General features: G+C 46.8%; 1 protein-coding gene across 1 annotated transcript; it reads right to left on the bottom strand.

The window, feature by feature from the left end:
- Nucleotides 1-1575: 1575 nt before the first annotated feature.
- CPA2 (carboxypeptidase A2) lies at nucleotides 1576-19140 on the bottom strand. The gene is made up of 11 exons (XM_007435984.3): nucleotides 19032-19140; nucleotides 16459-16540; nucleotides 13534-13668; nucleotides 10329-10427; nucleotides 8717-8818; nucleotides 8276-8377; nucleotides 7582-7692; nucleotides 7220-7310; nucleotides 4725-4924; nucleotides 3110-3194; nucleotides 1576-2409 (listed from the first exon to the last, which is right to left on the bottom strand). The coding sequence occupies exons 1-11, from the start codon at nucleotides 19094-19096 to the stop codon at nucleotides 2222-2224; spliced, it is 1260 nt and encodes a 419-aa protein (XP_007436046.1). The 5' UTR covers nucleotides 19097-19140; the 3' UTR covers nucleotides 1576-2221.
- Between the last annotated feature and the right edge of the window lie 1363 nt (nucleotides 19141-20503).

Raw genomic sequence — 20503 nt, forward strand, 5'->3', positions numbered from 1 at the left:
TGCAGCCAAGTTGAATACGTGAGGTGTCCCAAATGCTGGAGTCCATCCGGGAGCATTTAACCAATCAGCCCTACTGCCTTGCTTGCATGGTTAGCCATCCGTCTGGATGCTTCCAAACGCTCAGCCATAATTTGGACGTTCCCCTTGCGTCCATATCTGGGGCATTTCTCCCATCGTCTCCACCCTCAAAAGATCTGGGGGACTACTTCATTCTTATGGGGCAGCACCAAGCTGAAGGGAGACCCAGTAGGACGTGGCTGTCGGGGCCCAACTAAGTTGACTAGGCTGGTGTGGGTCTTCCGGGCTGTGTGGCCGTGGTCTTGAAGTTTTGTTTCCTAACGTTTCCTAACGGATCCCCTCACCGCCGGAGTATACCGCATACCATGCAGTTGCGGGCAAGTATACATCAGGACCACAAAACGCAGCATCCATACCAGGATAAAAGAACACGAAAGGCACTGCAGACTACAGCAACCAGAAAAATCTGCAGTAGCTGAACATGCTCTCAAACACACTGGACACAAAATCCTATTTGAAAACACAGAGATACTGGACAACACCAACAGCCACTATACCAGGCTATACCGGGAAGCCATTGAGATTCACAAACACCAGCACAGTTTCAATAAAAAAGAGGAGAGTCTAAAAATCAACAAAACCTGGCTACCAATCCTGAAAAATACAGCCTGCAAAAGGTCAATGAACTCAGCTCAACCACCAGGACATGTGAACAGTTCACACAGTGAACTTGCTAATCACCCCCAGCAGCCCCTCGTTAACAATTCAGTAGAAGAAAAAACCCTGCCTAATCCCCAGGAAGATACACACAGATGGTGACACCAAAACAAGCAGCCACTCAGTAACCCAACCCCACCCACACACCCCCAATCTCCCCCTTCCTTCCCCCTCAGATCTCTATAAATACCCACAAAAAGGGTCACATCACCCTGGGCACAGAGAGAACTGCTCCTGTCTGTGCTCCTGCACTCTGAAGATGCCAGTCACAGGTGCTGGCGAAACGTTAGGAAACAAAACTTCAAGACCACGGCCACACAGCCCGGAAGACTCACACCAGCCATCGTATGCCGGCCGTGAAAGCCTTCGACAATACATTAAGTTGACTAGGTTCACACAAGTAGCATAATTAGTCCTTTAACCCATCTTCTGATTTCTTCCAACCTATTGCCCTGGGTTATCAGTAACCAGATCAGTTGGCTTTCCTCAATTTGCTAAGCTACAAATAACCCTAACCCGGGCAACAATGAATCAGACTCAATGGTGCTGTTTGAAGGCATCTGCTTGGTCTTTAACTGAGTGTGTTATGTGCGTGGTACGAACATGGCCAGTTCAGAGACTGGCTGGGATAGGAAGGTGGCCTGGAGGAGAGATACTGAGGAGATCTCCCAGCCCATGTGCCTGTTCTGGCCCTCTTGCATTTCATGAAGCTGCCAGCATCGAGCGTCTGTTGTCGGAGGGAGGGCATTCTTCTGGCAGCAAGGGTGTCTGGGTGTCCCCGGGCCAAAGCCACGTGATCAAAAGAACCATAGTGGAGAAAAACAAAGACAAACTACAGAGGACAGTTAGAAGCAGGCTTTATTGATAAACTGCTGGAGAAAAGTCTGAAGAAGAAAGCTTAATCCAAGATCTTGATGTCTCAGGAGCCACATGTGAATTGTAACAAAAGAAAGAACAGTTAATTCCAGGCAGTGTTTGCCTTCATTCCTTAACTGCTAAATATGCTAGAACATATTGCTCAGTGGCCTTCAGATGAGCTGGGACTACAACTCCCAGAATTCCCCATTGCTGGCTGGGAATGCTGGGCAATACAGTCCCAACCCATCTGAGCAAGAAGCTTGTGGCTAAATATGCCTCACTGCTGGTTAGAGGATTCTGGGAGCTGCAGTCCAAATCCACCAGAGGCCACCATGAGGGAAGGCTACTGTATTTAATAAGTTTAGGCGTATCAGAGCTGGGATGCACAAAACACAGTGACCATTAGGGGGAGCAGCTGCATAGAGATTTCTGTACCTCTGCTGCCCCCAGTGGCCATCTGTAGGTCTGCTATACCTGAATTAATTGGTGGATTGTTATTTAAAAGCTCCTGTTTTTTTTTTTTTCTTTTGGGGGACATTTAAAGGGATCTGTTGCTCCTGTAATTGGCTTCCTGCTAGCGTAAGAATATAATGCCACAATCCCATCTTCCCCCCTGCATCTCTTCTTCTCAATAGGGGTGATCCCGCACGTGCTCCATGATCGTTTTCAGCCCCAGCCACGTCTCCTGAGCTGTGGGGACGATCAATTTGGCAGGCAAGAGGAAGCCGTAGCGCCCCGTGTCTCTCAGTTCAAAGGCAAAAGAGTACTTGATCCCATAATTATACGTCCAGTCGATACTTCCACCACTGGCTTGGTCTAGAACAAAGGACACAGGAGAACATGGGTCTAAGAAAGCTTGATAGGTTTGGATCTCTTCTGTCCAGTGGCACCAGAGTCTTCCTTAAACAAATCCAGAACATCTGCACCATCTACCAGATGCTCAGACTGTGATTGTCCCAATACATCTGGACAGCGTGAGGTCAGGAAGGTTATTCTACACCCAGCATTTCCATTCACACAACATCCTTAACAGGGTTGTTGAATTAACTCATATTCTGGATTCACAGGATCCATTGGACCACAAACAAATGGGCTACGTTCATCCAGCAGATGAGGGCACCCTCCAAATTATCCAGGTTAAAACTAACCCAGCTTAGTATGTTTTATGAATGCATCTGCTAGGTCTTGACCTGGGCTGGTTAAGTAGGTTGTCTACATAGAGCTCTGAGCCTATCAGGTGCCTCCCTAACTTCACACCTTCCGAGTCTATGAGGCACAGCTCCCATCATCCACAGTCATCAAGGACCATGCTGTCCGATGGTGACGGGTGTGATAGTTCACTATCTTAGGAGGCTGATGGCAACCAGAGCTGAATACCCATGGGGGAACAAGAGGGATCAGGGGTCCAAAAGAAGGAAAGGAAGAAGAAAAGAAGGGTTCAATTTAAACAGAACAATATTTTTCATTTCATTGCCCCCCAGAAGAGGCACATGCTGAAATATATCCAAAAACTTACAAATCACGGAGCAGATGGACCCAACTTTATAGCGGGTGCCGTGCAGCGAAGTCAAGGCGTTGGCAGCAGCTCTTCCCACCATATCCTAGGAGGAAAATCAGGACTGAACCACTTGGATTCCCTTGGAAGCAGAGGTGTCCACAGTGGTCAAAAAAGGCAAGATGGCGGCTATGGCAATGCAATTGAATCACCACCCATTTTTTGTGTGTGTGGACTTTCTTAGTCCACTAGGATCAGAATCGTGCAAGCCGTGGTATTGTGACACTCTATGGAAGTGAAAGTTGGACTTTGAAGAAGCAGGAGAGGGAGAGCATTGACACGTTTGAACGTTGGTGTTGCAGAAGGCTCCTGAGAACCCCGTGGACAGCCAAGAAAACACACCGATGGATCACTGAACAAATCAATCCACTTGAGGCCCAAATGACCAGGCTCCAATGATGCTACCTTGGACACATTATGTGAAGACCTGAGACCCGAATGCCGGGAAAGGTGGAAGGAAAGAGAAGAAGAGGACGACCAGCAGCAAGGGGGAAGGACTCAGTTAAGTGGCGGTGGGGGCACCATTGGGAGACATGAAAGACCAGGTTAAGGATAGATCATCTTGGAGAAAATCTATATATGGTCGCTAGGAGTCGAAAACAACTTGACGGCACGTAATCAGTCAATCAATCAATCAGGAAGAATGGAGATTTCAATACATAGGGTAAGAAATAATGAGCCAGTGGCAGGAGGTTGACAGTGTCTGAACTCAGAAGTATCAGAAGAGCTCAGTCCTGGTTCTTTCTTTGATGGGAGTGGAGACCACAAAGGAATCCCAGAGTTGTAGATTAGACTGGGGGGAAAAATCCTAGAACAGAGCAATGGCAAAGATCGTGAAACAGCAATTCCCTTAATTGATTCCCTTAATTCCCTGACTCCTCTTAAAGCATGAGGAATTAACCAAAGGCACGGACGCAAACATGAAAAGGCAGAAGAAAGAGAAGAAGCCGAAAACCTCCAGGCTATTTTATGAGTGTGGGAATCTTAATGAATGGGCTTGTCAGATTTATAGCCCACTTTCTGATAAAAACGGCAATCGTAAATGGGCCTCAGAGTGATATTACCTAATCAGGATCTTGGATCTTTAAGAAAACCTTCTTTAGAGCTTCTGGTTCTTTCTTGGTGGGTCCTGATAGAGGATTTACATCCGATTCAGGCTGGGAGGAAAGTATCATTGAGGTCAACGGGAGACTTGCTTTCCCAGCCACTGAAGCCACGTAGGACCTATTCCAGAACAGTGGTCCCTCCACCCCAGCAAGAAAACACACCTTCTTTGTTCACGAAAACTGATTTTCAGTTAGGAGCGCGTGGTAGAAGAACGACGATTAGCAGCCTTTTGTTTATCAAAGACCTATTAATCCCACAGGTACTTACAAAAACAAGCAAACCTTATCATTAGGTTCACATCTCACGGTGTGACTTGCTTAACTGCCAGATGTTAGCTGATCTTCTGGATATGTGTCATATGAGGCTACCAGATGTAGGTTGCAGGGATCAGGTCATGCACACTGCAGGAATCTAGCCATTCTGGTTTATACAATGAATAGTATACCGCCCCGTGAACCCAGAGTCTTACCAGCTCTTCCACGTCTTTAACATTGGTGCACTGATAGCCATAGGGGTACATGAGAAGCTGGGAGTAGCTGTGAATGCTGATAAACGCCTTGATGTTCCCGTGCCCCTTGACAAAATCCACAATAGACTGGACTTCGACTTCCGAGTTGGCTCTGGGTCCGTGGTAAGAGTCGGAGCAGGGGTCGTTGCTGGCCCCGGGTCCTGCCGAGGTGGGAATTCAATGGAACGCGGTCAAAACGCAACGAGAGTCCAAGGCAAAGAACATGTCTGCTATTCAGAGGGGACTCCAGACCCCCATTTGCAACTGGTTCCTATGATGCATTTCGCTCTTATCCCTACACAGGGCTGTGGGTCACTCAAAAGAAGTATCAGGCGTGCTGCTTGACCCATTGATTTATGGTTAACGTCACTGCGGTCTAGTCAGTTCAGTTCCAGGGTTGCTATCAGAATGGTCTCTACAGCCCACCTTCTCTTATGCTCTCAGAGCAGAGAGATGTAGATGTTACTATCTCTTACTTGATCTTTCTGAGAGCTTAAGGCACTGTTTCTTGACCTTGGGAACTTTAACATGTGTGGACTTCAGCTCCCAGAATTCCCCAGCCAGCCATGGGAACTTCAACTCCCAGCCATGGGACTTCTGGGAGTTGAAGTCCACGTATCTTAAAGTTCCCAAGGTTGAGAAACACTAACTTAAGGAAAGGTGGACTGTATCTACCACCCTGACAGATACTGGACATCGCTTCCTGCAACAGGGCCAGGGTACAGTTGTCTAAGAAGGCACCAGCCCATGAGTTCAATTCTTGGAAGAGGGTTTGAACCCCATAGAATGACATCTGGCTATCTACCTCTGATGATTCCAAATAAGGGTGACCATGTACTGCACCTTGCCAATCAACATTTCTGGGGTTGCATCACATTTTGGGGGGGAAAATTAAGCCCTTGGCCCTGTGCATACCTCATGCTAGACCTGAATGAGGGTGGCCAGTGAGGTTCAGTATGTTGTGTGAATACAGCCATTGCATGGCAGACGCTGGGCACAGAAAGCGTTTTGCTGTTGGTGACCATATTCCCCAAGGAGAAGAAATTGTTGTGAAGTCCAAAGAACCTCACAGGTCAATCTGCCTGTGCAGAACAGCAAGATTTGGTTGATCTGATCAACTGATGCAGCATTTCTCAACCTTGGCAACTTGAAGACGTGTGGACTTCAATTCCCAGGATTCCCCAGCCAGCAAGGCTGGCTGGGGAATCCTGGGAGTTGAAGTCCACACGTCTTCAAGTTGCCAAGGTTGAGAAACACTGGACTGATGTATTGATTGCATTTCTACTCACTCCTGGCAGTTTACAATATTGTCAAATACACAAAATGTCCTCAGTATAGTAATAATACTAATTGAAACTGAACATTGAAAAGTGCAAGAGAATCCATTAAAAACATCAGCAGTAACAAGGAAGAGGTGCCGTTCAGTAAATAGATGGGGACATTTCCTAACTCAAAAGTTCTCCTAAATTTGATTTTCATTTTGAAGTTTATGAATACCAAAGGGCAGGTCTGCCAACAGAGAAACAACAAACCCCATCTCCTTTCCTTGAGAAAGTGGGGAACTATGAGCAGGTTCTCCAGGGATATATCAGTGATAGCTGCCTGCTCTGACCTCTCTTTCTTACACTCACCACAGTAATTGTGCTTGTACACTTATCCATGGTTAACAGAACCCTAGTTTACTCAGCCCAATTTTCTGATTTCACACAACACCCTAGACCAGTGTTTCTCAACCTCAGCAACTTGAAGATGAGTGGACTTCAACTTCCACAATTCATGGCTGGCTGGGGGTTTCTGGGAGTTGAGGTCCGTACATCTTCAAGCTGCCAAGGTTGAGAAACCCTGCCCTGGATCCTAAATTAACCCCATGGGTGGAGATCACACAACAAGCTAGACTAAAATGTAGCTTGGCTAGCTTAGGGTCAGGGGGAGATCATGTGAACCCAGCCAGCGTGCCAGTATACAGTAGTGAAAAGTCTATGTCTTAGATTTAAATATTAGGGATATTTTTTTCCCAGGCCACCTACTCCGCAGGGCTGTAGTGATGATAAAATGGGATGGAGGAGATCACGTCGGCGGCCTTGAGCAACTGGAGGAGGCGCAGGACAAAGAAGCCATCCAATAAATATATTATTTGCTCCATCACAGCTAATCGAGATGGAGGCAGATCTGTTGCTGTGACTTCTAGTTTATTTAGTCTGGAATTGTAAACTGCAGAAAATAGAGGAGCTCTGACAGGGATATGCAGCTGCTTTAAGACACCCTCAGACCTCAGTACATTTCCCCCAAGGAGGCTTAATCTACTTAAACCCCTAATAACCTCAGGGCAGGAAATAACCGCATTGACTGGAATTTTGGCCCTGCTGCAAAACAGGACCCAGAGTTTCTACATAGGGGAAACGCCAGCATTAGGCAATTAAAGAGCCAGCCCCAGAGAAAGAAATGCCGAGTTTTACCTCCAAAACCAGCATCCCAGTTTCGGTTGGGATCTACTCCAACGCACCTGCTGCCGGGAATCTTGGAGCGGGTTTTTCTCCACATACGGTTCTGAACGTGAAAAAGAAAGTGGAGCCATTGGAAGTGACAATTTACAAAAAAGAAGTCATTGCAAAAGACCAAGAGGCTCTAGAATGGTGTTTCTCAACTGCGGCCACTTGAAGATGGGTGGACTTCAACTCCCAGAATTCCCCAACCAGCCACACTGGCTGGGGAATTCTGGGAATTGAAGTCCACCCATCTTCAAGTGGCCGCGGTTGAGAAACCCTGCTCTAGAATGAAAGAAGAGACAGCCTGCTGCAATTTGGGGTCAGATACTCACCTTGGTGTGAGAATAGACGTATCCGTCAGGATTTGCAACTACCAGCAGAAAAATATCCATTGTGTTTAAGAGGGAGGTTAGCGATGGCTCGTTCCCAAAGTCAGAGGCAATCTGAGGAAGCCAAAAGACAGATGAGTAGTGGGGTGGAACTCCAGGCCTGAACTTTCTTCTGGGCAAAGGTCCCCCATCTCTCCCACAAGAATGCTTTTGCAGCTGTCAACACTTATCAGAAGCCCCTTGTGGGTTCATGCCAAATTTTCACCCAGGTTTCTCTGCTTATGTCCACTTGGGTCCACATCCAGCTTTGGAGGGTGGAGAGCTCTATTCCAAAAGGAAGTGGGGCCAGACCCCCCATGACTCCATTTTATGTCTCTGCATGGTTAAGGCCCCTGTTTTGCACCCTGAAATCCTCCCTCTTCCTTGTGCACAAAAGAGAGCTCTGTTCTGTCCGTTTCTGCACTTTACTCGAGAAATAATGTGATGGGTGTATATGAAGTTATGCCAACTTGGAGCTCTGGGAACCTCAAGAAGGAAGCTGATGAGCACCTCTTTGCACCCCAACATATCATGTGGCCAGGGGCTGCACAAGCCTTCAACTGCCTTGCCCAAGTGGGCAGGGCCAACCCCTAAAGTGGGCGGAGCCAGATGCAAACATTCCCACCACAGCCATTTGGACACTTTCATAGCAGCTGACCTTCTTTGCAGTCCAGAGAGCAGTGGCCTGTGTCACCCATTCTCGAGCGTGGATCCCAGCATCGATCCAGATGGCCCGGCGCCTCTCTCCCCCAGTGCTGAACTGTCAGACAGAATGTGGACTTTACAAATAGTCCTTTTTTTCCCCAGCAAATTGGCACAGCAAAACAGCAATACAGAATGATTGCTATGTGACACCATCAAATAAAATATCAGAAAAATCTAAAGCAATGGATTTTTAAAAAATCAATTATTGGGACAGGTTGCAAAGGAAGGAAGGAAGAAGGGAAGGGGAAGGGGGATACATCGATACTGGGAAAGGCCCTTAAATTTAATACAGAAAACTTCATTTTGTCAAAATACTGGAAGACAGACAAGAATTCACTCCAGATTTTGGAATAATTGTTGGCACAGGATTTTAATACACAGACCCAAATGTTACCTTGAGGACAAAGAGAGGTCGCTTTTCATACGTCTCCCCAATTTGGAGTTTGCTCACAATCTGGGGGTGCTCAGCCACGATACCATCCATAGCTTGGTAAATCTAAGATGGAAATGGGTACAGAGGAGGAAATAGATAGAGTTTTGGGGTGGGCAGAAAAGGATTGTGGAGCAAAACCATCTTGTAAAAAGTTAAATTCACATGTTTGACATGTAAGCTGCCTTTTTAGTCTAGAGCAGTGTTTCTCAACCTTGGCAACTTGAAGATGGGAGGACTTCAACTCCCAGAATTCCCCAGCCAGCCATGCTGGCTGGGGAATTCTGGGAGTTGAAGTCCGCCCATCTTCAAGTTGCCAAAGTTGAGAAACACTGATCTAGAACTATAAACCTGGAAGTCATCCTGTCCAGTCAGGGCCATCTAGGGAGGGGAAGTCCCAACAGTCAAGATGATGGCTGCAAGCATGCAATTGAATGCAACATATGTAAAAAAAAAAGGTTGTGCTTTGGTTGTGAATGCCATCTTGACTTTTTCAACGCCCCTGAGTCTAACCCTATGCTTTGTGGATGAATTGCCACCATAACAACCCTGAAAGAGGGTTAAATGGACTGTGATTTCCTCCAGGCAAAAAAGGACCCCATTACCATCCCACGGCCAAGGAGCGTTTTGCAACAGGAAGCCTCCTCCTCTGATGTTTAACTAATTGCCCCCCTTTGGTCTACTTCTTCCCTTTGAGTAACGGAGAAGAAGTGTGCTCCATCTTTGAGTTGACGGAGCAGATACTTGTTGACTACTCTCCTATCTCCTCTGAACTTTGCATATTGGTGACTGCTAGATAAGAACTATGGACCTTGTTTATGCACCAGGTCATCGCACACAATGGACTCTGGAGTCCTTGGTGCTATTGGAGTCTATTGGAGTCATGGAATCATAGAATCATAAGGTTGGAAGGACCTTGGAGGACTTCTAGCCCAACCCTCTGCCCAAGGCAGGAGTCCTCATACCATCTCGGACAAATGGTTGTCCAATCTTTTCTTGAAAACCTCCAGTGATGGAGCACCCACAACTCCAAGGGGCAAGTTGTTCCACTGCTGAATAGTTCTCACTGTCAGAAGTTCCTCCTTATTTCCAGGTTGGATCTCCCTCTGATGAGCTTCCACCCATGGCTTTTTGTCCTACCCTCAGGTGCTATGGAGAATCAATTGATGCCCTCTTCCCTGGGGCAGCCCTTCAAGTACCAGAAGACGGCTATCCTTTTTTCCCCTCAGTCTTCTCTTGGTTAAGCTAAACATACCTAGTTCCTTTAGCCGTTCCTCATAGGACTTAGTCTCCAGACCCCTTATCATCTTTGTTGCTCTTCTCTGTACATGGGAACAATAGTCTGTCTTTGGTCACCTGAGGACCAGGACCAGGAGGACTTGGAGTAGCTGTCCTGAACATCATTCATTGCTCACCAGCATTACCAAATGGTGCAAGAAGTGAGCTCTTCACTAATTACCCTCTTGGAGTCTCATCCATACAAGAACATCTGCTGGGGCCAACAGTTTGGTGATCTCCAACTCAGTAGTGAGAGAGTTAGGCAAAAGGCAAGCCAAGCCGCTCTCGTCTGACTTACGGATTCCAAGGTATGGTAGGTACCATAGTTAAAATTCCTGCAGCCACGTTCCCTTTGTCGATTCAGGTGCATCTCCCGAGATTCTTCATCCACCAGGGCCTAAAAGAAGAACATGGATCACAAAGGGGATGGCACCCTCTCTTTCAGGGGTCTGAACCTGAGAAAGAAGCTCCAGCTATAGTTGGCAAAAGAGGGAAAAATAAATCTAGGTGTGGACTACGTAGGAGCAATCTGGAGTTTAAAAGATCTGCAGTGTTGGGAGATTGGAAAGAGGCACTGAAGGTCAGCGCGGGTTCCTTCATTTGATTGGAAACGTTTCTGGGAGCGGAACGTCTTTTTGAAAGCACCGAAGGAAGAGCAGGAGGAAAAAGTGAACGGTGGTGTTTTTCATAGGTTTTGTGCACTGTAGAGCTCTGGAGCATTGATGGTCCTTGAATGTGGCCGGCCAGTTGTGTGTATGCAGGATTAAACTTCTGACATGCTAGTTTGCATCCAGAAGGAAGCTGTTCCCATGAAAATTATTATTATTATTGCAAGATCCTGCACAGTGGCTTCAACACGTAAAGAATTGTCTGTCCGGTTAAAACAACACATACCTGGAAATTCCTCGCACCCATGGGCCATTTTGAAGAGCACAAAGTCAATGGCCAATCTATTCTGTAAGATTGCTGTCCTTAATTGCTCCTGCTCTTCATCTAGGAGAGCTGTAGCATTTGAAGACTTGTTGATGCTTTTTAGAACTAAACAGGCCAGTTTTCTGAGATCCAGGTAAGCAGGGCTTGCTAGACCTGGTGTTCCACTTAGGGATACAGCAGGCCCCTAAACATCTCTGGTGTCCAACAGCCCTATGTGGTCATCACAGGTGCTGTCAAGCAGGGGGCCCTCTGTACGATGTCAGTGCATCGCCTGGGCTTGTAATGAGCGTAATTTTGAACAAGTGGTGCTGCGTGAAATGAAGTTAAACGCCCAACTGCGCAGGGATCTCCCGAGGAATGTGCTGGGAAGTATGAAAAGGCATAGTTTCCACACAGTAGATACCAACCCTTTGGTAACTAGCGGGGAACTCTTACAGAGTTAAGCTGCATTACCTCTGAGCATTTTTCAAGAGCTGGCAGGGAAAGGCACGTCTCTTTGTCTTCACAGCCAACCACTTGCACACCCCTGACTCTTTTTGCATCCAGGAGCTTTCCCAGATCTTCTGGAATGGCACCAAGCATGCCACCCGCTATTGGCACCGCTTTGACTTTCTTGCATCACATACTATGCTCGATCTCTGTTTGGAGTTTATTTTATTGATTGATTGGTTTAATAAATGTATATGGCCGCCCATCTCATATACCTGACTCTGGGCGGCTCACAATCAAAAATGAAATAAAAACGGGATAAAAACAGCCCGGATTTTAAAAACCACATCAATAACATAAAACAGCAGCCAAGAACACGGCTAATATCTCACATTCATTCCATCCATGAAATGGGTTTACCCGTAATAACATTGTTGTTCTTATTTCCCCCTCTTTCCCTGGGTCAGACTATGAGTGACCGTTCCCAACAGCCCTTGTTATTCTTGGGAATTCTCTCCCACCCTAACAAGATAACAAGACCTTGTAAAAATGCATTTTACACACGCACAACAGCTGCGCTGGCATTCCAGGCATGAGTAAAAATTCACACACAGAAGACCACACCACATCCTACTCTAACCAAATTAAGTGCCCAAACTTGCAGATTCATGAAACTCTTTATCGCAGATGATGAAATCTGGCCTGCATTTATCAACCGTGTAGGCGTCAAGGGCCCTTCTCTCTTTGCGTTATCCGAAGATTATGATCCCTGTCCAGGGTGGGGAACTGGACCACAGGCCAGAAAGGACCGGCTGGACCTCCCCATTCGACCTGTCTGGGCCCGTTCCTCTCAGGCACAAATCTGGCTCTCTTCTCTGTTCATCTTCCTTGCCTAATTATAATTATCACTGGCATTACATTTGCCAGTATTGCTCTTTCAGTGCAATTCCCATAATCCACTGAATTGGACAGGAGACAAGCGTTGTCACAAAGAAATATCTTGCCTTTCTGCCCCTTGGACCGATAATTCCAAATAAACTGCAATATAATTAGAAGCCAAAGTAAAAAAAGAGAAAGAGAAAGTCAGACCTGTTCATAATGCAGCCTGCTTGCTTTAGTGGTCTTCAGCGGAGTTAAGCCAAAGCTATTTCCCCATCAAAATCGGAGGAAGGAAAAACATATACTGTACAAGAAACTGCAAACCTGAGGATAATGCCAGGCTTGCAGAAAAACCATGTTTTTCATGTCAAGATGGTGTCTGCAACTACACAATCAGAGCCCTATGTCCTGTTACATGCTCTGCACACATAAAAAAGGTGTGAGACTTCATACACGTGCCTGTTGCAGCTCCATCTTGAATTTTTTTGATCCCTTCCTGGAGGCAGCCTTAGTTCCCGCAACATGCTTGGCTAACCTAAAATGTGGTTCAGTGTGTTTTGGGAAGTCTGCTTTTGCCTTGGCTTGTTTAATGCTTTGGACCATCTTGATTAGACCCTGGATGGGTTAGCTGCTGGGGCTTTGCGTGCTGCAGAACACAGCGCCCGATTTCACACTGCTGGATTTGTGTGAATGCATGGACAGAGGACGGGTACGTTGACTGTTGCAGGGCGAGGAGGGAGGAGGAAGAGAGAAGGGAACATGGAAGGAGGGGGAAACACAGCATGATCATCCCACTGAATCAGATTTTTCATGGATGCTCTTCCTTCAGCACCGTGCCTCTGGCTGCTTCTGATTCAGAGGGACAGGAACCTTCCCAGAACAACGGAGCTGGAAGGAATGTTTGCTTTTGCAACAATCAGATTTGCTCACGTTCTTCATCCTTGACTGTGGCTGACTTTGGGCCGGCCACTCTCGCCCAGCCTAGCCTACGAATCTGGTGTAGTTTGTGGCCATGGGAAAAATTAGAAGGGGGGATGCTGCGTGCACCACCTTGACTATCTGGAGGAATGTGGGGTAGGTCCCTCCCAGATCCATAGATAAACCAACTCTCACCATAATCCCCCCAATGCCCAGACTTGAGCATGACAGTTATTGGGGTTGTTAGGAAGAGGGGTGGGGGTGGGACGTTTTGCCCAAATACGATGCACGGAGAAGACTTTCGTACAGTAAACCCACTCGTTGATTTTTCCCTTCCGCCGTACCTGCACATCTTCTATCAGGACGGAGTACTTGATCTGGTGCAACTCCAAGAAGACTTTGACAGCCTGGAGACAAGCAAAGGGTACCTGGACGTCTGCGGGTTCGTTGGGGTGCGAAGGAGACCGCCAGAAATTAAGCTGGCAAGAAGAAAAACAGAATGAAGCCAGTGAGGGGAGAAGCACAATGCGTCTCCAAGCGTGCATTAAAAAAGAGAGATTGCTTTTCCCTGTTTTTTGAGGACAAGGGCTATTGGCTTTCCCACCCCACCCCAGAATAGGAGCAGCAAATTCTGTTTCCAGGGGCATCCCCAGAGAGAGGTCAAAAAAGGCAAGAAGGTAGCCATAACCATGGGATGGAAGACCTGCAGGACCACCTTGACTCTTTTGACTGCTCTGTGAATGCCCCTGTTTGCTTTTCTTCTATCTGTTCCAAGGCTTATCTCAGTGTTTCTCAACCGTGGCCACTTTAAGATGTGGGGACTTCAACTCCCAGAATCCCCATGGCTGGCTGGGGAATTCTAGGAGTTGAAGTCCCCACATCTTAAAGTGGCCACGGTTGAGAAACACTGATTTATCTTCACACCTCCCAAACCATGGCACTAGTTGATAACAGTTTTCTTCTGTCATTTGGCCATCTCCCCACCCCCACCATCCTCCCCAGCCCACAACAGAAGCAGCTTTAGGTCATCTTTATCTGCTCCATCTTAAGGAGGGTTTTCCCTCTTCTCCTGTCAGAGGAACAGTCTGGAGCTGGTCTAGGATGCTGGGGTGATCTGCTTGCTGACCCAGCTAAGGGTGGGGTCTGCCCAGCTCTTATTGGCTGCTTTAAGCCCCTACCCTCCAGCCCCTCTCCTCCAGCCCCTGGTCACCACCCTTCATGGCCATCTTGGCTTCAGCCCCGGGAGAAAACAGCCACTGACTTCCACCGAGACTAGAAATGCTTGTCAAGTCTGACGCAACTCCTGTAGGGACTCTCAGCCCCACTAGGTAGGCCAGACCAGGAAATCCACCCCACTGGAAGGCTAAAACTACTTTTTCTTGAGCTTTGCTATAAGAACTGCATCTTGGAAGTCTGATTGTGCTGGACCTCCTCTTCCCCCCCCCCCGCCCCCTTATACTCCTGTGAATTAGGGAGGTGTCTGCCTCAGCCGCTTCCCAATGTTATCCGGATATTATGGGCTTAAAAATGGCTTCAGCCCCTTTGGCCTAGTGAACGGTCCCTGCGTTTTTCCATCAGGGTCATCCTCCTTGACCTCTACAGTACACAGGCATCAAATTCTTTTGGAACAACAGATCTATGCTCTCTTGCGCTGCACAGGAGTTTCATTTCAGCCGGGAAAAGAGAACTGTCTTCTGCCAGCCAGGTATGGCTGTCTCTGTTGCCATGGGGGGCATTCCTGATTTCCCAGTGCTTCTGCCAGGAAACATTTTTGCACAGTGCCTTTTTATTGCGTTAGTGGGGGGCAGCACCACTATGCCTGCTCCACAGGTACTTGCTGCCAGCAGCCCCTTTCTCTTGGGAGAACATGAGGTGAGGAGGGAGCTCATGAAATATTGCTCACTTCCTCCTGCTTTTCCACGTCCAGACTCCTGTTCCACGTCTGCAACCTGCCAGCCCACTTATTTTTGGATGCAGAATGAGTGCTCATCCAGGAGACCACTAGCCCAACCGGTAGTTAGAAGGCCCACACCTCCACCCTCACGGCCTGTTAGTCAGGCAATCTGACAGGTAGTTAAACCAGCTGTTCTGTACACCAACCTACACTTCACCCCATCCTGGGACAGTTCAAATCCTAAGAGTGTGTGGATCACTTACTGTCAGAATGATCGATTCAATCTGACAGTTCAAATCAACTCACTTCCACTTTTCCAACCAACTGTGCAAAAATCTTCCTGAACTGTCAGCTTGATTCAGAGGTTTCTGATTTGGGCATTCACCCAATTCAGAAATGGTTGATTTGGTTCCAAGTTTCAGCTAAATCGCCTTTGAAGTGAATCTTCAAAGCTCTGCTCTATCAGAGATGGGCATTTGAACACAATGTGTTTTGCAGCCCAGTGTTTCCAGCAGAAGCTGACTTTCTCCATGCAACCATCACTCAGTCTGACAACTCTCTCTACAGAAGAGTGGACAGGCTTCTGTTGGGGTATCTTGAACGCCAGACAAGTTGGAGTCCTTCTATGCTTCTTTCTGCCTCTCTGGAAGAAGAGGAAGACACTGCCAGGGAATGCAAAGCCAGAGGATCTTCAGACATGAAGCACTTTATCCATTTGCAATTACAAACTAGCTTTGCATAGAGGAGTCTATGCCAAAAAACAGGGCATCATAAATAACCAAATATATACGCAATGATGATGTTGATGATGAGTCATCAAGTTGGTATTGACACTTAGCAACCAGGTAGAGAGATTTTCTCCAGGAGGATCTGTCCCCAACCTGGTCCTTCAGGTCTTCCAAAGGCGTACCCATGGCCACTGTAACTGAGTCCCTCCACCTGGCTGCTGGTCATCCTCTTCTTCTCTTTCCTTCCACCATTCCACTTCTCAAGAGAGCTGGGTCTTCATGTTCACTGGTTGATTGATGACTGCATCAATTGTCGAGTCTTAGTGACCACAGAGATAGATTTTCTCCAGGAGGATCTGTCCCCAGCCTGGTCCTTCAAGTCTTCCAATGGCACACCCATCGCTGCTCTGAGCCCATCCCCCTGGCTGCTGGCCATCCTCTTCTTCTCTTTCCTTCCACCTTTCCCAGCATTATAGACTTCTCCAAATATATAAGCAAAGCACGTCCTAAATGAACGTTGGTGCAGATCTGTGGGACCTTGTGCAACATGTTAATAACCAATTAGGTAAAATATAGGCTTCTGAAAAAAGTGGCCAGCCAGCTTCCAAACCACTAATTCCCATTTCCCTGTACAAATTGATTGTTACCTGGAGAGGTTTTAGGCCTTCCAGCTCTTTCAGCAAATCAATTTGTTCGTCATTGCATGGCTCTACTCGGAGAACCTGGTCCCTAGAACAGCCAAAATCAAAATAATAGCATTAGTTGTTTGCCCAGTTTTGCCCAGTTTGCTGTGTCTTCAGGATTCATTCACCCATGACACTGGGTGTTTCCCTTTAGAAGGGAAATCCAACCGGTGGTAGGCGTTGTTTGGATAATTATGATATGAGCAAAGCGGGTGGACCATTTGCAGATGTATTAAAAGGCCAGAGATGGGGAAAGATGGTGTGTGGGGAAGAAACTAGGTGCCATGGTTAAGAATGGTCAAAGGAGTTTCCGCAAGACTGTTAAAAAAATCAAGTTGAGGGTGGGACTGTGTGATTGAAACCCCCACCCCTTTTTGATGTGTGTGAAAATGCATAAAAAGGGGTGAGGCCCCAATCATACGGTCAATTCCATGTCGTGATTTTTGGACACACATATGTACATACGTCCCTATGGATGCCCCTAAATGATCAATTGGATATGCTGGCCACATTTCCTTATTTAGGAAATATTATCAATGTTTGCACTTTTGAAACATCTGAGACAGTGTTTCTCAACCTTGGCCACTTGAAGACGGGTGGACTTCAACTCCCAGAATTCCCCAGCCAGCCATGCTGGCTGGGGAGTTGAAGTCCACCCGTCTTCAAGTGGCCAAGGTTGAGAAACACTGATCTGAGACATTTCAGGTTAAGCCAGTGCAATTTTTCTGGTTATATTTTGAGCCTCAGGAAGTGGGAGGAAATGGTCTCAGCCAGGACATGACAACTGGAGGGAGAAGGAGAGAAAATCAATAACCTTTTTCTTATCAATTTTAAAAGGCTGTTTGCAAATTCATCAGAACGAGGTTACCCTCCCTCCTGTACGAACACCTAAACATATGTCCATTCCGAAGCGCTAGAATATCCCCACCTTTAATGGCATAGTTTAACGGTCAAGCGAGAGCGATGAGGCGGGCAAGGATGCCCCCAGGGTGCAGTCAAAAAAGTCAAGATGGCAGCTGCAACAAGGCAATCAAAGCTCCACCTGGAGCTTATGTACAACACACACAACACCCATAAAAGACAGGTGGGGCTTTGATTGGGCAATCATGGCCAACATGTTGCCTTCTTGGATCACACTCTGTAGACACACACACACCCCCCGTGCTGGGGAATCTCAGATTTAGATGGTTAAATCATCCATAAATCCCAAAGCAATTCAGGACAGATTCTACCTTAAAACTCTTGCATGCAATAGAGGAAAAGTGCGTCAAACTAACTTACAGGATTCTTGCAAGATGATAATGTCATCTATCAGGATGAAGAAAGCAGGTCTTCTCTGCCACAGACCCTGCCCTCTGGAACAGCAGCCCCCTGAGTTCATGTGGCCCTGATGATGTCCACAAACCCACTGAAAACCTGCCTGTTCTCCTATGCCCTGGGGCAGAGAGAGTGCCAGACTCCTGTAGGATTTTTCATCTGTTATAGATTGTTTTCCTCTAGGCGCCTGTGAGCTACGCTCTTTAATTATTGCTTCTTGCTTTTAAAGTTCTCAGCCACCCAGAGTCTTGTGGAGCTGGGCAGCCCCTAAATTATAACATTCAATTCAATTAAAATTAATCAGAACAAAGGGACACGTAATAAAACCCTCTATAGAGGCTAGTCACCGCTATGTCCTATTCTGTGTCTAAACATCCCATAGGAAAGGCTTATAACCACTGTTCCTTTTAAGAATGTATGCATCCTTTTGGAGCAAAGTAACATATTTCCACACAGCAGAGCCCCAGATATGAACATTATCCCTTTCAGGGCAGCTAGCTTGAAATGGTGATTGTTGACCAAATACATCCGTAGGATGGAGAAGGTTGCTGGTCTGAGAGCATGGAGGCACCTTTGCAATCGAATGCTTTTCTCAGAAGTGGTGACCGTGGCAATCGGTTGCAACCCCAGGTAGATTGGAAATGGGGGAGATACCTTTTACTCAACGCATAAGGAAGAGACACACCTCAGGATCCAGGGGCTCAACCTGTAGGGGTGGGGAGTAACGGCTGGCTGCCCAAAAGCCAGGAAGGGAGGCGACGTCAAGCCACAGTTCACAAAACTGCACTGATTCAGAGAAAAGGCAAGCAAAAGGTGGCTTCCCATAAACCAGAGCCAGGAATAAATGGATTTCTTCCAAAATTCAGAGGACATCGTGAATACAACGGGTTGACCGCCAAGAGTGGGTCAAAGCTTTCCCGGAAGGACTGCACGTCACATGAAACCAAGGTTGACTTAACTGTGTTTTACTGAATAAGTCACCATCGGCTGAGTCCACGCCACACACTACAGTAATCCACAAACAAGCAAACCACGTTATGGTTTAGTATGATGTAGGAACCCAGCCAGCCTACCACAATGTGGGGACTTCAACTCCCAGGATTCCCCAGCCAGACATGCTGGCTGGGGAATCCTGGGAGTTGAAGTCCCCACATCTTAAAGTTCCCAAGGTTGAGAAACACTGCACTAGACAACTGGTAATTCCAAACAGGTTCGCTCACCCTTCAAACGTTTCCAAGCCCCAGGTGATCCCCAGGAAAATCCCAAAAAGCAGAATCAGCTTCATGGTTGAAAGGTCCAGAAACAGGACAGCTCAGATCCGGGTGGGCTGTATTTATGGCGATGTGTCCCTGATAACCCACTTTTAGGTCATTTTCTAGAGCTCCGTATGCTCGAATTCCCACGTCCGATGCGGTATTAGAGATTGTTCTCTTCTTGGAAGAGGTTGCCAACAACACAGCAGCGATAATCTAAGGGTAGAGAGGTTGTTTGATTAGCACGACTGGTGCAGCCGCACGCCAGATTCTTGGTTCTTGAACCGCCCAGGGCTATTTTTTAAATCCTGGATATGACTCAGATATCTAGGAGTCATTTTATCCTACTCAAGGGTGTGAGAGGAAAATTATTAGTGGCCTTCCATATGTTTTAATGTTAGTTTCGACTGCATTTAATAAAGCCAAGATAACTGAAATGTGACCTGTATGGCAATGACTGAAAGTAAGAGGAACTTGCAAAATGAAGGAAATTGCAAATTTGTTGAAAAGAACAGAAGTGCCAGGGACAGGGCACCGGGACGTGCTGAACTTTGTTCTGGGAATGATCTCAGAATCATAATTGTGGTTTGCGGTTTAAAGGGATAAAAAGGATGGCATCCAAGTAAACGAGGCCTCTTGGTCGAGCTGTCTACCTGACAGCTCGGTCAAGTTGGTCATCGCATTGCAATGTGAATCTAAGTACGTACCTTGTATGTTATTGGTTGAACTTTACTTGCTTGTTGAACTAACATTTAAGAAAGCTTTTAGAACTTTGAAGTAACTTGTTTTATGGTGTGTCTGCCTCCCGTGTTTAACATGGTTTTTTCCCTGACAAGGGGAAACGCAAATTTTTAACGGAAGGCTGGGTGGTAGAGTTGATAGACAGCCGGATAGACAGCCCATTTTGACCCACATTTTATCCTTTGTATTCATGTAGATTGATAAACCACTTTAATCCATGGATTGCTTCTTAATTTAGCACAGTGATAATTATGATGCTTTGCACCCGTGGGTAGCGCCTTGACCATTGGGTGGCCTGCTTGTTAGATGGTCACGGCAGCAATAGATGAAACCCAGACCATCTGCCTTTCTATCTAGGAATGCCAGTTTGTTAAGGTGAATGGATGGGACCCTGGAACCAAGTTACTCAGAAATGCTTGATGAAATAAAACTTCAGCGTGTCTCTTAACCCTCAGATGAACCATACTACTTCGTCCTGTTTGGTTAACCCTCAGATGAACTAAACGTATGTTTTTTTATTGGTTTATAGTTAAGTACGCTGTTCAAAATTGTATAAAAGAAGGTTCCCTCCAAGCAGGGGTGTGCCCTGGGCAACCTTTTATTTGCAATTAAAAGCTTTCCACCTTTCCACCTATCTGGTATGAGTCATTGGGCCTGCATGCCAGGTAAAGGACCCAAGCTTTCTGAAATAACAGAGT

This window comes from Python bivittatus, unplaced genomic scaffold (assembly GCF_059951505.1).
Source record: "Python bivittatus isolate LINGU-HERP-01145 unplaced genomic scaffold, Pbiv_v1 ctg000330_np1212, whole genome shotgun sequence".
Classification (NCBI taxonomy): domain Eukaryota; kingdom Metazoa; phylum Chordata; class Lepidosauria; order Squamata; family Pythonidae; genus Python; species Python bivittatus.